Raw genomic sequence first — 21,499 nt, 5'->3', positions numbered from 1 at the left:
CTAAGAGAGCTGTAAGTCTTTCTTTCCTGTCAATCCCAAATGGCATGCTTGTCTTCTTTTTCCACCTGGAAATTTTGTCCAGGTACAAAAAAAAAATAAATTCTGGATGATCCTTCAGGATTCCTAAACAACACAGTAAGATAAACCTGGCCTACCTGATAACTGGAAGGCACAAATCAGTTAAACAGGCATATACAGATCAAATGCACATATATTTCTATTTCTAGAGTTACAATGACAAGAGACTTTTCTTTGGACAATAGCTATGACCTACAATTCACAGTTCACCCCATTTCAACAATGAAACTAAGAGTTGCCAAAATTCTTTAGAGAACTTGCATTGCTAAAATGTTTATTTTAACTATCGTGTATTTTGCACAAATCTTCCAGCTTTGTTCTGTAAATATTCCATTCTAACAGGAATATGTGCCCCTGAAAAAAAGTATATTAGTACACCAAAGTATACAACTTATTAAATTTGCAGAAAAAAATTCCAATGATACATATTAAACCTTCATGCTAAATCTTCATAAAAACTTTTTATTATAAAAGTTCAATGTTCTAAGATACATAAAAGAAGAGTCTTAGAGATAGTATCATTTTACTTTCACTTGATTTTTTCATTCAAGATATCTTAAAATTCATTAATACAAGAAATATCTTTTGAAAACTGCTGTACAAAACTGAACCTCAAAAGGCATATAGAGACATGAGTGTCCTTTTGCACTATAAAAATTATTTAACTTAAAGGAGAGTGAGATAGCCAGAAGTTCACTCACTTTCATACCAAGTATCCATATGTGGAACTGCTCCAAAAGAGTTATCACAATTTAAATTGATATCCTGACTTCAGTGTACACATACTTGTAGATTTTCCTGAGTGCTTGAAATAATAACTCCAAACCCACAAAATATTATGTGCAGTGTTGGTCTCCAACTGAGGCACATAAAGGCACCTTAATTTACCCTCGCAGTTGTGACTGACTGTGTACCTGAACTGCACAAACAGAAGATTGCCACTGGTGCTCCTTTGAGCTAAAAGTGTGAAGAGGGCAAATATGACCTGTGCAATACCACAGATTTTGCTTCAGTAAGAATCTAGGGCTTGGTTCACAAGAAAAAAGCTTCTTGAACCCATTCCACAACTAAGGGCTTTCACAGTGCCATACATTGCTCTTGCTTCAAATGACTCAGGCACAGCAGAAACATTGCACTATTGGAAGAGTCACAATACCGTATTTATACTCCTGAAATATTACATTAAAGCTTTGTTGCAAACTCCAGGTTACAAATCTTGCTACATAAAAAGCTCTGAATTTTACTTGGAAGATCTCAGGTGAGAGAGGGAAAGGAATAAGACAAATCCTCTTGTCATTCACAAACTCAGCGTAACATTGAAATACAACAGTTCCATAATTCTTGTCATCTCTATCATTTGCTGAAGAGACTCTCACAAACTCTATGTAACAGACTTAGAGAGATCTAATAGGACCACTGAAGCTGTTTGGAACCAAAACCTGTCACAGCATCAAACACAGAATATGTATACAGAAAAACTCTTCTTTCATACTGTTCTGCAGAGATGCAAAGGCTAGTTTTAAATTGGTATTCCTAGATAAAGGCACTAATTTAGTCACATCAGCTTGGAGATCAGCAAGCGCCAGATTATATTTCTGTGAAGAGTAACTTTAAACAGTATATTTAATCTTGATTTTTCAAATTTCAGGTATGTTAACTGCATTATGCAACCAATTATTTGACCACGGGGAATGAACAATTTAAGTAAATTGGACTTGTTTGAATCAAAAATTCCAAAAGACATTCAAAAGTTTTTGGGAAACACTAGTTCTACTCTTGGAGTGGTATCTTTAAGACTTGCCTTTAAATGCTGCCACTGCATCATCATAAATAAAAACTGAAGACTAGGTTTATGTACACTGATATGTAGTGTGCTGTTGGGTAGCCGCAGTTGTTCTTAACCTCTCATATCACTGCCAAAGAATATTCCACATTTTCCCTAAACCTAAATAAGATCGATATGGCAGTAAATGTCAAAATGAAAGTAGTTTATGCAAACATTCAACAGTATAATATCTGAATGAACACAAATGTTCCTAATAAGAATTCAGTGTTTTTCAAGAAAAACAGGTTTTCATACTGCATTACATTTAGACAGAGACTCTTCTGTCTCAGATCCAAGACACCAATCAACTGAAGATATTTCTAAAGTAATGTGAACTTCTGAAAGAAAACTATGTGTCTTTAGGAACAGGGTAGCATGGCAATACTTTTGTTAGCTAAAAATTCACGCCACTTATTTGTTTAAACTTAAATCTTCTCTTACCATCATGATTGGGATTTCCCAAAGTCCATGGCTCATCTGAGTCAAAATGAGTGTCTCCCCCAATTCCTGGCCCAGGGAAATATGCATGAGCCAAAAATCCTCCCTCCCCATCAAAGGGAGAACTGTCTCCATGAAAACCTGATGCAAAAATTATAGTAATATCCACGTCTCTCTTGCCATTTTCTAATTCAATATAAGGAACTTCTTCAAATGTTAAGGGAGTTACATTCTGCCACACATCGAAGGCACGGCGAATGGCTTTACGAGTTTCAGCATCACCGACTTTTGGAGTGACGTTCTTTATGCTGAAAGAAACAGAGAAACATTACACAGATTAAATTTAACAGAGTGGTGACACTGCTAACATACATCTTCCCCTAACTATTATAAGTTCTGTGCTTTTAATAAATGTGCTAATCTGGCATTATATGCTTTAAGAAGAGTATTTTTGAACAAGCTGGTGCAAAATTACGGTGTCAATCTGCATAGTCCTTTATGCTAGAACTTATTCTATGTTAGCTAGCTTCCTCCCAGCAGTACAAAAATTTTATTTTTAGGAGATTAGAAATATTTTTAAATGAAAAATTCTTGACAGTGGTATAACCAGATTAATCAACCACTGACTGTTTACCTCCTGGACCACAATTAGAATCCATCACATAAAGAATGGCATGTCCTTTCTGATCAAAAGAAAAATGTTTTCAGTTAAATGAAATTTTCATTTCTTAGTGAGTTCATTAACAAAAGCAGAGCTCCATACTGTGACCACCAACCAGTATTCACAAAGCCTTCTTGCATTTGTCATTGGATAGATAATTTCTTATCAGAAACAAAGCCTTTTGACTTCAATACAGGCTAAGATGTCCTTTTATGATCTGATTACATCTCTAAATCTTTTATAAAACTGTATAATACATCAGACAAATCATTTTATAGAAGAATTATGTGGTAATACAAAAATGTGTATTTAAACAGAAATTTCAGTCTTCATTACTTCCTTAAATGACACACATAAGAGAAAGGCAAAAACCCATTAGAACTGAAGTTAAGTTTACTAGCATAGTTATTTCTAAATTATAATGGAATCATCTTTTTTTAAAAAAAATCTTTCTTATTTCCATTATGGAATTCAAGAAGAGAATGTCAATAATCAATTTCAGACCTATCCAATTTTCTCCATCATTTGCACTCAATTCATATGGCCAGCAAAAACTCTGTTAGGTTTGTGTCTGTTTGAAATTCATGCAATCAGATGCTCCTTGTTCATTTGACATGTGCTTGACTGAATGTCCAGCACAAATTGCAGAAATTACATGGTTTTAGAGTATATGTAAGATTTGTGTAAGTTTACACAGAATGGCATGCTAAAGGAGAATATTTATACCCTCATGAATAAACCTTAAATGATTGATTCATTTGGTGCATTCCATGTGCCTAATTATATGGAATTTATATTTATACAAATAGAAACAAATATTTCAAGTCTAATTTTATAGATTTTACTTCACTTATACCACATTTTGTTCATAGGTTCATGTAGAAAACATAAAGTTACATATTTTTACTTCCATTCAAAAATACTACTGTATTGAGTACAATAATGCTAGTCTAACCAAAGTATTATTTCTTTTTAGTTTGTACTTTTGTTCCAAAGAGATATCAACATGGATTATAAAATAGTACACTGTAGAGAATCCCCTGCTTTCCAAAGCATCTTTTGTTCCAAAGATGATTTAACCAATCATTACATACTCATGCCTATTCCTTTTTTTGTCTGGCTTGTAACTTTGGTTCTTATTCTGCCTTTCTCTTTCACATACATGAGCTTCGAGAACATTTTCCCCTCCTATAAAAAGACATTTAAAAAACATTTCTGCACTACAAAGTCATTACCTTTTTGTTGTCTCTAAGAAATTAAAAGTTTGAACTCTTTAAATTTCTTGTTATAAGACATTTTCTCCAGTCTATTAAATATTTTCTGTGATTTTTATTGAACTCACTCCAATTTTTCAATGTTCTTTTAAAACTGACTCTGTCAGAACTACGAAGTACAGATCTCACTGTCAGAGAGAAAAAGTCCTATAATCTGTAGGCATGACCTTACTCTACATGATGTAAATGCCATGTGATTTAAAGTGCTTTGTATGATGCCTTTTCATAATTATTTGCTCGTCAGTAATTTTATGATCAGCGTTGCCTTGTTTTTGATATGATTAAAAAGATATTGGACATGCTGGACCAACTATCAGCCCTTGCAGAATTCCACTCTGAAAGCTCCCTCCTTTGTGAATTACTTTTTTTGAGATGTTTTAATTAGCAAGTTCATAAACTTGCTAAGTTCAAAATGTGCCCCTTGAGAAAGTACAGCATTTTACAACCTGACTGTCATGTGACACTAAATCAAAACCCAGTCATGTGACACTAAATCAAAACACACCACGATGGCACACTTATACTGCCACTACCAAAAGCATAACAGTTCACCTGTTGCTATACTAAGAATATCAATTAAAAGGCTGGCAAATGGACTTAGGTCAATCCTGCCATGTGCTCTCTAAGGCACATGTATTGCCTTAAGCACAGTTCATTGAAGGATTAAAGCCTCTGTTATTTGCTATGTATAATGAATACAACAAATGAATCAACAGGGTCTCGTACAAAACAGAGTATGTCTAGCAAAACTGAAATATTGGTGTAGGAAAAGTTCATTTGAAATATACAGTTTGCTTTTTGTTTTAATTTTTTTTAATTTAGGAATCTTAGTAACTGGTCAAAGTCACACTTTGGTGCTAAGTAAACAGAACAAAGGATAGACTTATGCTGTTATATGTAAAATGAGGAAATGTATAAAAACATATTAGAGTTTTGTATTGATGGTAAATTGATTAATTAATTGGTCTAAAAGGGTTTGTCTCACACTTTAAAACGTATCGTTTTATATTTTCTTCCACTTTCAGTGCATAGAATTACGTGTTACTCATTGATTACAAATGAAAAATTGAGCCATTGTGCCAGTTTCACACACACAAACTAGAGCTGACTACCTGCAATAGAAGACATTTTCCATAGGTTTCATCTATTGAATTACTTTTGAAATAGCACCCTACATCTCGAGATTCATTGTAAAGCAATATTTTTCAAAGTATACTTTCTGTATTAAAACTAGAGAGATTTCCAACTTCCAAACCAACATTCTGAAGTGGGTAACACTACACTGAAAAATCTTGCTTCTAAGACAAATTAAACAAATCAGTAGTTATTCCAACATAAGGGTATTTCCAGAAAATAACTGTCCATTTTAATGATGGTGTTGACCATACAACCTCCAAAGGGGAAGTACAGTAAGATCAATCTATACAGACAGTCTATCAATCATCAGAGATACTAGGTTTCATCTTTTAAAAGTCTTCAGTTTAGACCTATCACTGCAATAGCACTTAAAGTCTCATATGAGCCCTTTTCCTACTTCATTTAGCTCTACATCTTAAAGTTAGCAGTCACCTGAAATAGCTGTAACTGTGTCCTAATCTCTTAAATTTAGTAAACATTCCATGGAAAAGAGATTCAAACAAGAGAAAGATCTAAACCCGACCTTGACCAGACTGGCAATGCAACTTTATAAAGAAGTTGAAGAACATAAAATTATTTTCAAAGGGAAAGTATTTTAATAAACAAAAGATGATCCATAAGATGAAACATTTATGTAATTTTTTACAAACTAATAAATGGAGTATACTTTGTATAAATGTCGAGAGCTGTTTGTTCTTAAAGAATCACAGCCATGTATAAATTGATTACACTTTTTTGTGGTTATTATTGCTATTTTTGCATGGCTTTCAATCTGATAATTGCTTTAGGCATTATAGCTTTTATATCTTGCACAATGTCTTTACCACTGATATTCTATTTCTAGCAATGCCTGAAGAGTCTTTTTTTGCAGAGTGTTATTCTGAAATTTTTAGTCCTATTGATTTAAGAAAAGCTTTGGGTTTTCCTTCCCTTCCCCCGGCTTCCCCAAGATATCCTTAAAAAAAAATTTTCCATGTTTCAGTGACACATTTTTGGCTGCAACAGAAGCCTTGCAAGACTGTCAGGATATACCTCACTTGACTGTGTAAAATCAGTCATCTGAAATTTAAATACAGTACATTAAGTAGTACATATTTGCCATTAAACTTCACTATTTCCTTTTTTCCTTGCTGAGCTGTCATTAGAACAGCCTATTATATTTTTATGTAAATTGGTACAATTCTGTACGTAAAATCAAACCTTCTGACCCAAGCTAGATCCAAGAGGTAAGGCTAGACAAAGCTCAAAATGCATAAAGCTTATTATTAAGCTTACCTTAGCAGTAACGGCCTCCACAAGAATTGTAATAATTAAGTGACAGACTTCTTCATGGCCTGTTGACTTTGATACTTCTATTCTCCACTGAATATAGTAAATACTGGTTTTAAATTGGTTCTGTGCTCCTTAGTCCATCAAATCCAGAGTATAAGATTAGCCATATCTTGCTACCTTGTTGTGCTTGTTAGACTGGATACTAGTGAGTGCTTTTAAAACTATTAGGTAATATAATGATGCAAGATGATATTTTAATTTTTTCCAACATAAATATATAAATCAAATATTAATGAGGAAAACATTTCTACAATGCCATTTCTCTCAAACATTCCAAGATTTTCTTGGAGGAAAATCACATATTAGAAACCTCATTCTAAAGAAGCAGAGGGCACACAAGATGGAAAATCAGGAAATTCAACTGAGTGGGTAGGAAGATGCAGTTTGAAAACTGTTTGAAGTCAGTTATAGATCTGACTATATCATACTTGATATGAAACAGTTAAAGTAAAATGAATTGAAACATACCATAAATTTAAATAACTTTCTTTTTTATCCCACTGTTAGTTTTATTGAAATTAAGAGATTACCTCTGGTCAAAGACATATTTCACTTTGTGCCATCATTTCTCTAGAAATATTTTCTATCAAATTGCTTCATTATTCTCTCACTGATGTGGGTTTTCATAGCTTCAACTTCTTTCCAGTCTCACTTTGCTAATTGTTTGTAGCTATAAACTAAGAATGTTATCCTGGTTCATATAGCTCCTGCTCACTTTGATCAAACCTAAATCAGAACTATTACTTTTGATTTTCTGTGGCCACATTGAAGGTCAACCTACTGCTGCCACGCTGGAAAGAATTTGTAGTAATCCTCCCTCTTCATTTTCATGGATAATATTCTCCTCAACATTCATTACAAGGAGATGAGAAGTGACAAAGATGAGATTTCCAAGATACCAAACCAAGATTAGCAAAATACGTGATAGATAAATGCTTTTATAGGAAAGATGTTTTAAGTAATCTCATATCATAATTTACTGCTAAGTAATCTAAAATCAATGAAATGCAACGTAAGCATGGAATGTTTTCTAAATATTGCTCTTTAGTAGTAAACTCAAAAATCTTGTTGCTTTTTTGAATCAACAGTTTTTCAAAGTTTTTTCTTTATCCAATGTTTCCTTACTTTTCAGTGTGGATTTCAAATATCCAAGAAAAAATTCTCTTTCATATTCTACACAATATGGACCATTTAGACCACAGAAATTACAGTCTATTACTAACAAACTAGATTAGACTCTTCATTGCATACCAAAGCTCCCAGCTAGCATTAATTCATTTATCTGAACAGCATAAAGTTAGACCTGTCCAAATCTTTCATGTTCGTCAAAGATGAATTTCAGGATGCATCTAACTTGTAAAAGGAAAAAGACATTAATCTGGGGCTTGATCCACTGGTCTCAGAAGAGAAATATTAAATTATTTATAGTGGTTTTGGGATGAAGCTATTAACTATCTACACCTAAATTTCCTGCACCAATTAAATTATTACATATTGCTGATCAATTGAATTTGTTTTTTTTTTCTTCCTCAAGACAGAAAAAATAAATCAGAATGACTTTTAAGCTATTATTTTATTTTACATCATTATGACTTCTAAGTAATGGTTAGAATTCAAGGCAAAGCTTGGATTTTTAGAAAGCATTCTCAAATTTTACTTGCAAAGGTGTTTTAAAGATTGAATAATCTGAGCAGTTGACAAATGACTGAATGCTGGAGTTAAAATTATGAATAGTATGCCCAGAATTCTGATGAAGAGGGCTTCATATTCAATAATTCTTTGTCTAAAAAGGACATATAAACATTTATATTCTATTTTTACAAAAGTGGTTGCTCCTTCTTTAATTTACTGGATTACTTACTTTCCTGCAAAAGAGAAGGCAATTATATTTTTGAGAATTATGTGTCTTTGTAAATACTCCCTTGAAGAAAATTTAAAAAAATAAATGATTTTAAAAAAATCCTTTAATAGCTTTCATAAATTTCTTCTCTGATTTTATACAATGTTCAGAGATTGTTGTATAACCTGACGCAGCCTAAAACACTAAGGAAATATTAAGATTATAGCATTAAGATCTCTAGCTTTTTCTGTAATGGAGTTATAATTTTCATGTGCTCTAGACATTCTCCTTCACTCCTGTACTCCTCTGCCTGGTAAAAAGTTTCAAATATTTACTTTCTGTTTCTCTCTTTGTAAAAGTCAGCTTAGTATATGACATACATACTAATAACGTTTACAAGGTATACTGGTATGAACTATACCAGGCAGAAAAGATACAGTTAGCTGTGTAACTTCATTAGAAACAGAAAGTCTAACAAATACCCTATACACCAGTCCAAATAAGCAGAAAGCTTCATTCCCTGAGGGAAAGAAAGTATAATTAATGCAGCACAATGTCCATTCCACACTGATATTCCCAATACTGGAAATCTGCATTTCAGTACTCAATGTGCACACATTGCTTTCTAAGAATAAATATCACCTGAGTCCAAAATTTAATAGGTGGTTGAAAGGACATAATTAATGTTTAAAGTGTAATATGTGGTCAAAAAAAGACATAATTAATGTAAATTATAATTATAATTTTAAGTTGCTTCTTTGAAGCTCTATCTTGAAATGTTGTTAAAGTGTTTCAGCTTGAAAATTTACACGTTGAAAATACGAAAAAAAGTTCTAGGGTGGTGGGGGAGTGGTGAGCTTGCTTTTGATGACGTTTGTTGCGGGGTTTTGGTTTTCATTTCCAGAAAATTGTAAGATGCAGAACACACGGAAATGAGGGAGAAGTCGCCCCTTCTGTGGAGGAATTACTAAACTTGCTTATCAGGTACACTTCAGACTATACTTTTACTATACTATACTTTTACTTTTACTAGACTATACAATTACTAAACTTGCTTATCAGCCACACTTCGACTGGCCCGGAAGGTACAGAATGCAGGAAACCTGCAGGTTATAGAAAGACTGAGAAGTGGCACCGAGCAAAATGGAGGAGATAAGTGACATTAGAGATATGATTAACATTTTAGGAAACAAAGCAAGTTAAACTGTCTTTCATTTAATAAGTATTAAGCCTGAAGCAGGGAATTGGTGAGGAGAAGCATATAAAGAATTTTAGTTCTTTTTTTTTTTTTTTTTTGTCCTTATTTGCTTTGAGTTACTTTCTAATTCAGAAAGATCAATCTTATATTTTTTTTATTCTAATCAAATTTAGGGGTTCTACTTGAAATGTCTTTTGGACTGTAATTCACTGCAAAAAATACAGACATTCACTTCAAAGCTCTGGTTGACTGGAGATCTTGTCAAAGTAAGAGAGTGAACATTTTTGAAGAGGGAAGGCAGGAGGTAGGGAACTGCTATAAATTCTTCAAAGTGAGAAAGATTACTAGATAGTTGCCACTTAGTTTAATACTGGGTACCCTTGTTTGTTATTCTGATGAAGGCCCTAGGTGACAGTATAGAAGATAATATGAGTGGTAGGATTTAGACTGTTGTAAAAAATTCTGTAATGAAATAGAGAATCAGACTCTGTACAAATCAGAAAGACAGAAAGCCACACATATTAGTAGATGGTGATGCATGACTCCTCATGTGTAGACACACTACACTTAAATTCTAAAATGCAGATAAATGTAAAGTGCTGTAGATGGGCATTCTTATTCAAACCAACTATGCATTGCATTTACATTAACAAAAAAGGATTCCAGGCAATTCAACATACCAATCTCAAGGCAGTCAGTTCTCTACTGTTTGATGTTATATCAGTGTGTAATGTCTTAAATAGAATTCTCCAATTCAGTTATAAGCCATAGTATTGACAAGGAGTTACTAATGAAACTATCTTTTCACCATGGTATGAAGAGCAGTCCATGTGACTATTAGAGTTTATGAACTTAAAATTTAATATTTACATGGGTTCATGAATAATGGAACCAACTAAAGAACTTGAAAACTATTTTATCCCTCAGAACTTACCCCTGTTAGGTATTACAGGAATCCATGATGAGGCTGTGTAAATTTTCCAACAGGCTGTATTGGAATCCTTGGTTTGCTGACAAATTATGAATTTTATATTATATACATGACACTTTCTTTGGTTGACAGAGCTCTAGCAAGTGCATCTTGAAAGTTTCCATCTAACTTTCACCCGCAAAGCTCAGTTTTGACAGTAGGCACACTGTGCAAACTACTACTCAAGATTTATACAGATGTACTGCCCCAGACACACCCTTATGCCCATCATCATGTAGGAAAGAAATGGTTGGGTCAGTGACTAATTAAATTCTAATCAAATTAATTTGTCCTTAGAACAGACCCGTAGGCATCTACATTTTGCAGAGACTGACTCCTTTCAATAACCTATTTTACATATCTAAATTAGAGCTCTGAGTTTCATTACAGCACTCCTAGCTTCAGAGCAATGTTCCCTGAGAAGTTGCTGAGAGTTCAAACGTAAGGTTAAAGAAATACTGGGTGTTAAATTGATGCCGTAATCTTCAGAGAATTTACCAGCTACTAAATACATGCAATTCTAATCCAAGAAAATAACTTGCTTCTTATGTAGCACATACATACTTATAAGAGATAACCAAATTAGCATTTTTATAACATATATTAATAATAAACTTCTCAAAGTATTGAAAAATATTCAATAATCTATATTTACTTTACATTAAAAGTCATCATTATTAGTGGCATTTATATACCTATATGAATATCTTTAGTACCTGTAAGTGATATGCTTGTGTTGCCATTTCTGTCCTGTTAAAGCGTAGCGTTTCCGACGAATGTTAAATTTGGAGTTACCTCTCGTTTGGTCAGGCACACCACATCGAGGCTTCTTCATCCAGCTGCAAGAAACATATGAACATATAAAATATAAACTAATATTTTTATTTTAAATTCAAGATAGTGAAACTGCTAACATTATGATACTATCATGTTATTCTATCTTAATCTCTTTCCACAAAATGAGAAAAATCTCATTGCAAGTGTAAGCTGCTATTAATCTCCTAGCAGAGATACTTAACTCAAGAATTCTGCTTAACAATATTTAATGTTCAAAATATTAATTACTATTATTATGAGTATTAATATTTAATACTCAAAATCAAGCTGAAAATGTCTAAATCACAAACAACGAAAATTACCATTACAACAGCACCAGACTTTCCACAGAAGTGCTGTATTTTTACAATGGTCTTCAATATTTTTATGTTTTCCAATATTTCAAAAACTTTAAATTTGCCAAATTCAATTCCAAATTTGACATATTCAAAACATGTCATAATTAAGATGATATCTAATTCAAAAGCTTAAATTGAACAGTAGTATCATTGAACTGTTTCTCACTTGTATTGTTAGGCACTATATAATTTAAACAAAACTCAGCTAAAGTTTTTATTTTATATGAGCTGATATCTGCAGAACGATTTACCATCAGGAAGAGAGTAAGACTGAATTAATTCACTGCATACAGTGAAGACAAATCTCCTTTGTTACTTTTCCAGTTCATTTGACTATATTTCTATCATCCAAATCATTACTTATATGAAAGCTGGTTTTCCAATGGCATTTACCAGAAGTGCAGTCACACCCTATATTCAGGCTTGTATGAATAAATTTCTGACCATTAAACCAGCATTGTTTCATAAATAAATGTACACACAGCAGCTGTACATATGTATGATTGGATGACAGAAAAGTAATTTGAAATGTCATCTCAGAATGTAGATTCTTTTAAAACATGCACAGGTAATAAAAAAATCAAAAAAAGAAGACAGTCAACCATTCTTAATCTATTTCAGTAGATACTCTTGGTTCAATACATGCAAAATGAAGAAACCATCTAGTTTTGACCAAAAGAAAAATATCATATTTGCAGTATAAAGGAGAGGGGAGAGAGAGAGTATAAAACTATACATAATGTAATGAATCATAGAATCACAGAATCATAGAATGGTTTGAGTTGGAAGGAACCTTAAAGATCATCTAGTCCAACGCCCCTACCATGGGGAAGGACACCTTACACTAGACCAGGTTGCTCAAAGCCCCATCCAACCTGGCCTTGAACACCTCCAGGGATGCGGTATTCACAACTTCTCTGGGTAACCTGTTCCAGTGCCTCACCGTGCTCACAGTAAAGATTTTTTTCCTTGTGTATAATCTAAATCTACCTTCTTTAAAACCATTCCCCCTCATTCTATCACTACATGCCCTTGTAAAATGAAATCATTGCATTTTAAGTTTTACACCTGGTAATACAAGACAAACCATACTGAATGTATTTTTTAGAGAGGAGTTAATTCAGTCAAAATCAGCCTCATTTTCATAAATGTGTATAAGAGGTTTAAAAGTACAGTTAGACTTGTAACACTTCCTATATACTGTAGGTATGGATATATACTAAACTATTTTTCAAATGCACAAGCAGGTGTTAAGCTCCCCAGCCTGTGGGAAAGTCGAAAATTTTATTGATTGTACCAAGATGGCACTGCTCCCCACTTACTCTGATAAGGACTATAGAAGTGCCTGCAAAAATCCATTGAGTAGTCTAAGTGTGGAAACCAGAACTCACGAATTCAACTGCCTAAACTGAAGACAGAGAGTTCATAGTTACCTTTTTCAAATAAGAAACTTAGAATAATTTGCTCTACTTGGTGGTCAGAATAGTTATGCATGGCACATAAAACAGCTGATTATTATTTATATTTGTGAGGAGGACAATCTTTGTTCCCTAGTTCCTGCAAAGACCATACTGCACAAATCTGTAAAACTTTACCCCATCAGTATTTGCTGAAACACCCTGCGACTTTACTTCAGGTTCCTCTAGTTTTTTAAATGAACTTAACAGTTCAATAAAGTAGACATTAAGGATTTTTGGAATTAAATATTATCGAAAAGTTTAATTTGCTCTACTAATGAAAGAAAAATGAAGGAAAGAAGTAGACCTTAGTTACAGACCAAATGGCAGTTATATTCTTCTTAGTAAAATGATATATTTACACTTCAGCAAATGAGATTAAAATTGGCTCAGACCTTCAAAAACATTTACACACTTTGTCAGTAATACTTTTTCACAGTGCATGTTAGATCAGTATGCAGCATTTTAATGGTAGGATATATATAAATTATGCTGTTGAAACTGCACATACTCATGCATTGCAGAAAAAGACATAAATTTAACAAAAGATCAGTGTTCTCACCTTAAGGTGATATCACTACACCAAGAGCAAGAGGCAAGGAATAAAGCAAAATCAAATAACTATTATATTTCATTAGAAACACAGTACAACAATGCTGTATATAATATATAATATATTGCTTATAGTTGTATCATTTCAAGGGCAATGACTTTAAAGCCCTTTGAAGCCCTTTAAACTAGGTCTCCCCCCAAAAAAAAGTTTACATTATTTAGTTTAACTGATGAAGACCTATTTTAATAACAGTTTGGTCACTGGCAAACTAGGGGCAGATAAGAGTAAATATTCCAAATTGTGAATTTAAAAATTAATCTTCAAAGCTGTTATTGAAATAATCTCTTAAGTTATGTCAAAAGATTCAATAATACAAAAAGTAATGTTAACATAAAATCTTTTACGCTTAAGAATTGATATCAAAATTCAAGAACAATAGATAACATGGATTCAAAAGTCAACATTGTATTATCTTACTAGAACTACTGACAATTCATTTTTAACAAAACAAAACATAGCCCAAAATAACGCATTATGAAATTCAAACAGTCACAATTTGTTCTTGCATTGATTTTGAAGTAATATGTACCTATTAAGAAAATTATGCTTCTTTCTTTATTGGTTTGAACAGGTAGGGGATGTTCCAAGTTGTCATGTTGCCTGGCCCACTAATACTCTTATTGTTTTTATATGAATTCTGGGACTGTGGTTCACACAGTACAAATCTGAACATAAATTAAATGGAAATCATTGCACAAGTTGTTCGCTATCTTTCAGGAAATTATCTTTATGTAAAATTTAAGGAGAGATGCAATTTGCAGCTGAAGAGTTGGACCATCACCAAATCTATCACCTAGATCTTAGCTGAGCTAAGTTTAGCAGTTAGAATTTTAGACAAACTATGGTATGACTAATATTGGAGTTAAGTATTTTCTACCACAGAAATGAGGCAAAATGTTAACAACTTCAGGCACATACATTTTCCTTTTATTTTTTTATTTTTTTCTCCCAGTCTCTGAGAGGAAGACTTTTGTCAGTAGTAATCATTAATGCTCATGATATTTGGTATACTTAGTGCATAATATGGTCTTCCATACGGGGGGATTGACAAAAAACCCAATTATTTCTATTTTCTTCCAAATATAGCTTCTTTTAACATAATATGATTGAGGTCTTCCATGTTCTTGATTGTTTGTTGGAATTTAATTTTTTTAAATGTTTTCTTCAAAATGTTTTTGAAGTGTTTTGAAATGTGTTTGGTTTTAAAAAGGTGCATACAGGTAATGACTTTTGCTCGCTTTCATCTGTTTGTTTTTGAACTTGCAGAAACCTTTTATGCAGCAGCCCCTCAAAATTAATATTTTATCAGTACTCAATAAAGAGGTTTAATTGTGACTAATGTTCTCTATCTGTACACTGTGTCACATCAAACTCGTCTCTTAGCTCCATTAGTTTGAATCGTGAGGAGCTATATATGTCAGGAAAATTTAAATGTTTTAAACTCACAGAAAATCTAGAAAGATCAAAAGAAAAATATGCAGCAAAACTGGATGCTCTTTCAGTAGAGTGAAAGATGAAACTGAACTTCTACCTCATAAACCTTCAGAAAAAAATTTGGGTCTAACATAGAATCAAAACATTAAAAAGTCTACCTTTGGTTAAATGTTCCACCTCATTTATCCCTAATCAAAATTGCTGCTTAGTTTACACAATGGTTTTGTTGTTGGTTTTTGGGGGTTATTTTGGGCAGTTATAGCAAAAAAAAATGAAAATAAAAGGGAAGTTTTAACTTGAGTTATTGCAACTTAATTTAGTGGCCGGAAAATTGAAAGACATTTATTTAAGAAAACTACTGAATTATACCTTTAAATTTCTAGTGAGGAGAGACAGGTATGTTTTCTAAACATCTCTACTTTTCCCTACTGTAGCATGCTATTGCAGGACTTTACTGACACTTGCTAATTAATAGTAAACAGTCAAAGAGTGATGTAAGATATTGTATTTCAGCCCTGTTACTGATGATGATTTCTACTCAGGGCTTCTCATTGCATATTTCTTGATGTATACCTTTGTACAAAAACATTTACTAGGAAAATAAACCACTGGATCAATTTCAACAGCTCAGAATTTACTCTGGGACTGAAAGTTAATATATAAACAGCAGAGAGTGTACATAAACATCTTAAGTATGAATCTTGAAGTAAACTTGGTTGGAAGCTCTAAGCATTAAAATAAGCATATTTACCATTTATTTATAAAGGGTGACACTAGAATAAAATGAATTCTTTATTATTGCACAGATTTAGTCAGCATCCTATACACAACCATTCCATCTGTATACCAAGAAGTTTGCAATGTACCCCTTTAAACTGCAAAACAAGTTTTGGAAATAAACACACATAGCAGCTTTAAGAAAAGACAAAACCGACTTTTTCTACTTAATATGTTTGGTTTAGGGATGTGGAAGACCAGGATGGCAACAGTGGCTCCAGTTTCAAAAGTGCCCTTTTCCACAAATCATTGATTTTGTTTGGTAATATATAAATGAACCACAGAAAATACTGTGTCACTCCATGCAAACATCAGAGAGTATTTTCATTGGGTTTGCCATTGCCATGATACTTCTATTCAGAACATCTCCCATATTTTTATGCCAATATAATGGTATTTCTTTCTATCACTCGCTTTTCCTTATCCCCAGAAATAAGTATGCATCATGCTTTTCAAGACACTTGAGAAAAACATTAAAAATATAACAAAAACAAATGAATGCTGAGTAGCAGAGGAAGGATGATTACTGTCAATATTCATGCATACCAGAATGCTCATTGAGGGATTATCTTTTTTCAGAGCAGCAAAATCCCCCAGGAGACTTTTGACAATGATGATGCTGTAGGACAATATTTCTTTGTTAATATCCCCAAAGTTGGTTCCTATCAAGTTACTACTATAACTTCTTTTAATTGTTTGTCCTTCTGAACACACAGGCACTTCATAATCTCTTCTCAAGATGCGTAAGAGAAGGAGGTAAATCCTCATGCACAAGATGAGAACATATTTTTTTTAATGAGGTTCCTGCTGTACTCCTTATTTTGTAATGACAGCATTGTTAGTGATTATAACATACTAATTCCAGAGAAACAATGGTAAACTGCCACATATTTCTGGCCAAAAGAGTATATATACTTCCTGTGCAGATGAAAGAGAAAATTATTTCAAACATTTACAAATTAATGCCATAAATGAACAGTTGAAAAAATATTTACCCTTTGTTATATAGTCATACCTCCCAAGAATATCCAGTGATGTGAACCACTGGTATCAGTTTAGTTTAAAATTAGGGGGTTTTTTGTTTGTTTATTTTTGGTTTTTTTCTCAACACCAGTCTACGTGTGACAAGTCTTTAAAAATCAGTTCTGTTCCTAACTCAACTCAAGTTAATTCAACTCCAAATATGTAAGTGAATGCAGCATTCATCCAGCATGAGTTACATGTATCTAAGAATTGCAACACATTAATGTATCTTTCTGTGTAGAAGAAAGTCATACATCAAAAGGTCTGGAAGACTCCATATCCACTAGTTTATAAAATTAATGTTTTCGACTGCTTAATAGATGGATTTCTTCATCACTTATATAGCAAAAGAAGTGAAGAAAACCTTGTTTGCCAAAAAGTGTAATTAGCAAACATAAACCACTTCCATTTGAAATTAAAGTTTTGGGTTGGTTTGGGTTTTTTTCAATTCTTTAGCTGATGTTCTAAACTAAGAGATGTCCTCTGCTTTTCCTTAGGCTACCGCTTCCTGTCTTCTCTGTACTGCTGTGAACAGACTATTTTACTTTTAGTGAAATATATTGTCTCTTACAAAGCTGCTATTAATGTGTCTTTAAAAGGGTACTAGTGACTGGTATAGCAGCACCCTCCCTCAAAGATCAATCTCTGAAGCTGTACAAAGAGCCCAGTCTCTTCCCCCTGTGGATTGGACCATAAACATACTTTTGAGCATGGCTATCTCACAAGGTGTTTCCTGCTATTGCACTGCATGTTCTGAGGCCCTTTAAATTCCTGAACTGAGGGATGTGTGAGCAACTCACCTCCCCTTAGGGCAGCCACAAAATCTGCTTTGCCTTATTGCTTTTCAATGCAATAGTGTATGTGTCAGTGGAATAAAATGATTTTTCCAATCCTGCCAGCATTTTGTGTAGTCTCTTCCCTAAAGTCTAAATGATATAAAAATCATTAATGTCAGCTACTTTACCATAAAAGAATAACAAAAGATGACATATCAGGTTGGGGGTGGTAAATTGAAATAAAAAGAGGACTTTTTTTCCCCTAAATAAGCATTTTAGAGTAGTAGAAACATATTTCAAAGAAGTAAATGCTGGATATGTAATGACAGTACTATTGAGTTATTGCTTGGTTTTCAAGTAAAGTAACTTTTTCTAAAATCACAAGATAATCTTTATAGCAATCTAACTGAAATGACTGCAACAAGCACTTCAAACCATAGAATCAGAGAATCATAGAATATTTTAGGTTGGAAAAGACCTCTAAGATCATTGATTCCAACCATTAGCAAGGCACTGCCAAATCCGTCATGAAACCATGTCCCTAGGTACCACAACTACACTTTGCTGGGCAGCCTGTTCTAGTGCTTAACAATCGTTTGGGGGAAGAAATACTCCCTAATATCCAATCTAAACCTCCCCTGATGCAACTTGAGGCCATTTCCTTTTGTGCTGTCACTTGTTACCTGAGAGAAGAGACCGATCCCACCCCACTACAATCTCCCTCCAGGTAGTTGTAGAAAGTCTTAAGGTCCCCCATGAGTGTCTCTTTTTTCAGGTTAAATAACCCCAATTCCCACAGCCACTCCACATAACACTTATGCTCCAGACCCTTCCCCAACTATGTTGCCCTTCTCTGGACACACTGCAGCACCTCAATATCTTTATTCCAGTTAAGGGTCCAAGACTGAACACAGGATTCAAGGTGTGGTCTGAAGTGCAAAGTACAGAGGGATGATCATTCCTCTGATCCTGCTGTCTTAATCCCAGATACAGTTTTGCATTTTCTTAATTGCGTACTAATGTTCCTTTTTTTTTTTTTCTTTTTTTAGCTTTCCTGGCACAGTTTTAAAATTTGACATAGTATAGAGTGTTTGAAATTGTCCTTTAATAGCTCTGTTTCACTCTGTTTCACTAAGTGTCCATTTGGTCACTAAAATCAGACGCTGCCAGGCAGACACAACTACAGAATTTAAAAGGGCATGCAAAACTAATTCAATTGTACTCCATGTTAAAATGATCACACCTGATCTTTTGTTACTGGAAATCACTAAACAAATGGGCCAGTGGAGTCTGCCAATTTATTTTTTTTTTCCAATGAGAATAAAGAAAATTACACTAAAGATTTTCCAGTAAGAAAAGATGACTTCAACTGTGAACCATTTCATGAATTCTTGCCAGTTTCAAATAGGTTTCTCCACTTTCACACTGATAACCTTTTGGCCCTTTCTTTAGGCAATCGGTAACATCTTATTTACAGTTATGTGCCCAAAGTCAGACAGCAGTTAGGCAGGTGACTACCTGCTACCATAAAATCCAGAAGATGAAGAAAATAAAAAGGCAAGGACAGAAGAAACAATTTAACTCCCCATCTGAAGCTGCAACACTATTTGGATACTCCGGTTACACTGCTACATGTGTTAAAAAGGTTTCCCAATTCTATTTTACCCTTCTTGAAACAGAAAAGTCAAGAGCAGTTCAGTACTGGTTACTTACTCAATTGTGTTCCTGTCCACTTTTCCTGTCATATTAATGCCATAGAACTGCTGCATGGCAGCTATAGCTGATTGCATGGTTTCTGCAGAGCGCAACACCGACATTCGGGGGTCAGTTGGTGGAAGGTAGCCATACTTTTGTAACCATACCTGCAATGACAAGTGCAGTGGCTATTAAATAGAAATTAGAGGTAAATAAAATGCTCCCTAGTAATTAGCTTTAGATCATATATAATGAAGCTTCTAATTCACAAAGTACAAGTCCTGTTACTTTGGGTGTTTGTTTTTTGGGGGTTTTTTTTTTTTTTTTTTTTTTTTTTTTTTTTTTTTTTTTTTTGCAGATAAGAAATTTTTTGGGCTTTTATTTCATATTCTTTATTAAAGATTCCATTGTTTTAAGTCTTGCAGTGTTTTCTACCCAGGAGCGAGCTCTCTTTATTATCTGAAACTGCCTGCTTCAATTATTTATTTAATGTATTTATTTTATTTGAAGTTACAACTTAAGCACCTAACCCTGGCTCTAAGTATTTCAAGAAATGTTTTAAGCAGATAAAATATAAATCTACAATATATGCCACATAAAATTGACTGCCCACAGGGCACATAACAATATTCACCATCTACAATAATAAATCCACAATGGCTCTCACACAGTTACACTATATTGTTATTGTCTCTCAAAGAATACAAAAGAGAGGGTAGGGAGACATTGAGCTTTCTGAGAAGAATATCAAAATCACATAGTTATAGGCAAAGCAGGTGTCCAGGAGATAGTGAAATAGCAGACTCTGCCCCCACTTAGGGAAAACTTCCTGATAAGAGGAACTGCATTTTTAAATCAAGATGAATTTAATGCCAACTGTTTATGCTCTTAATTGTGTAGAAGTGTGAGGGAGAAAGCAGGGTCCAAATAACTGAAAGCTTTATGGATTAAAGCCACTATCTTAAGAATACTTTGACAAACCCTTTGAAAAATGCTGTCTTCTTGAGCCAATGTTTCATAAACAAGTAGCTGCATCCTAATGTTCCTAAGCATTCTCAAAATCTAGCCTATATAAAGCACAGTGTAAGATTTTTGAGGCAACGAGTACACTGATATATCCTTAAAAATGTCTTATCTTCTCATCTAAGGGCTGGAACTACTCACTAGAATGAAAGGTACATATATTGCCAATCTACAAGGCTCCATTAAAATGTATTGCTTCAATTTCACTCTCTCCAGGAACAAACTACTTGTGACTACTCATAAATCTGATCTGTTCTTTTAAAATAAAATCAAAAAAAAAAAAAAAGAAAAAAGAAAAATTGATTCAGCCACCTCTTTCAAACATATCACATCATAGTTCACAGATTCTGAATACTTACATTAATGAATGCTATCCACCCCTATACCCTTACAGTGTGTTGTAGGCTCTCTGTGACTCATACAACACTTTGGAGGTTTTTATCTGTTTGTATATACACTGTTCATACACAGCCTAACACCAAACTGTGTAGCTATTTTCAGCTTTAAGTTTATCTTGCAAAGTCTACCCAATTCAGTTCTGTAGCAGGTTAACCACGGTGGTGGTGCACTCCCCTTTTACAAACACAGTGAAGATGATCAAGATTATTAAGGTTCACTTTACTAACACTGAATGTGTATTATAGGTGAACATTGGCTCAGTGTAAACAAAAGATCAAACTGGCATTAGAGACTGGGGAAACCATCAGGTAATGAGTTCAGATATTTCTAATTTAAACAGGTTTACCTTCCCATAGTGTGGTTGACACACAACC

At 33.6% G+C, this 21,499-nt stretch overlaps 1 protein-coding gene across 3 annotated transcripts in view; it reads right to left on the bottom strand.

Moving 5' to 3' along the window:
- The window catches only part of MMP16 (matrix metallopeptidase 16), a 170,476-nt gene that overhangs the window by 66,026 nt on the left and 82,951 nt on the right, over window positions 1-21,499 (bottom strand). Inside the window, exons 2-4 of one of the 3 annotated variants that reach the window (XM_027736507.2) lie at window positions 19,722-19,870; window positions 11,470-11,592; window positions 2,345-2,649 (exon numbers count right to left, since the gene is read on the bottom strand). In XM_027736507.2, the coding sequence (XP_027592308.1) occupies window positions 2,345-2,649; window positions 11,470-11,592; window positions 19,722-19,870 (577 nt within the window). Of the gene's footprint in view, window positions 1-2,344; window positions 2,650-11,469; window positions 11,593-13,947; window positions 13,955-19,721; window positions 19,871-21,499 lie in introns of those variants that run through there. The other 2 variants (XM_039380970.1, XM_039380969.1) reach the window with 2 other exon arrangements.

The sequence above is a fragment of the Pipra filicauda genome, unplaced genomic scaffold (genome assembly GCF_003945595.2).
Source record: "Pipra filicauda isolate LSUMZ 115617 unplaced genomic scaffold, ASM394559v2 scaffold20_size4479445_pilon, whole genome shotgun sequence".
In the NCBI taxonomy this organism is placed as follows: domain Eukaryota; kingdom Metazoa; phylum Chordata; class Aves; order Passeriformes; family Pipridae; genus Pipra; species Pipra filicauda.
The sequence above is the reverse complement of the archived record's forward strand: the minus strand, read 5'-3'. Positions and strand labels throughout refer to the sequence as shown.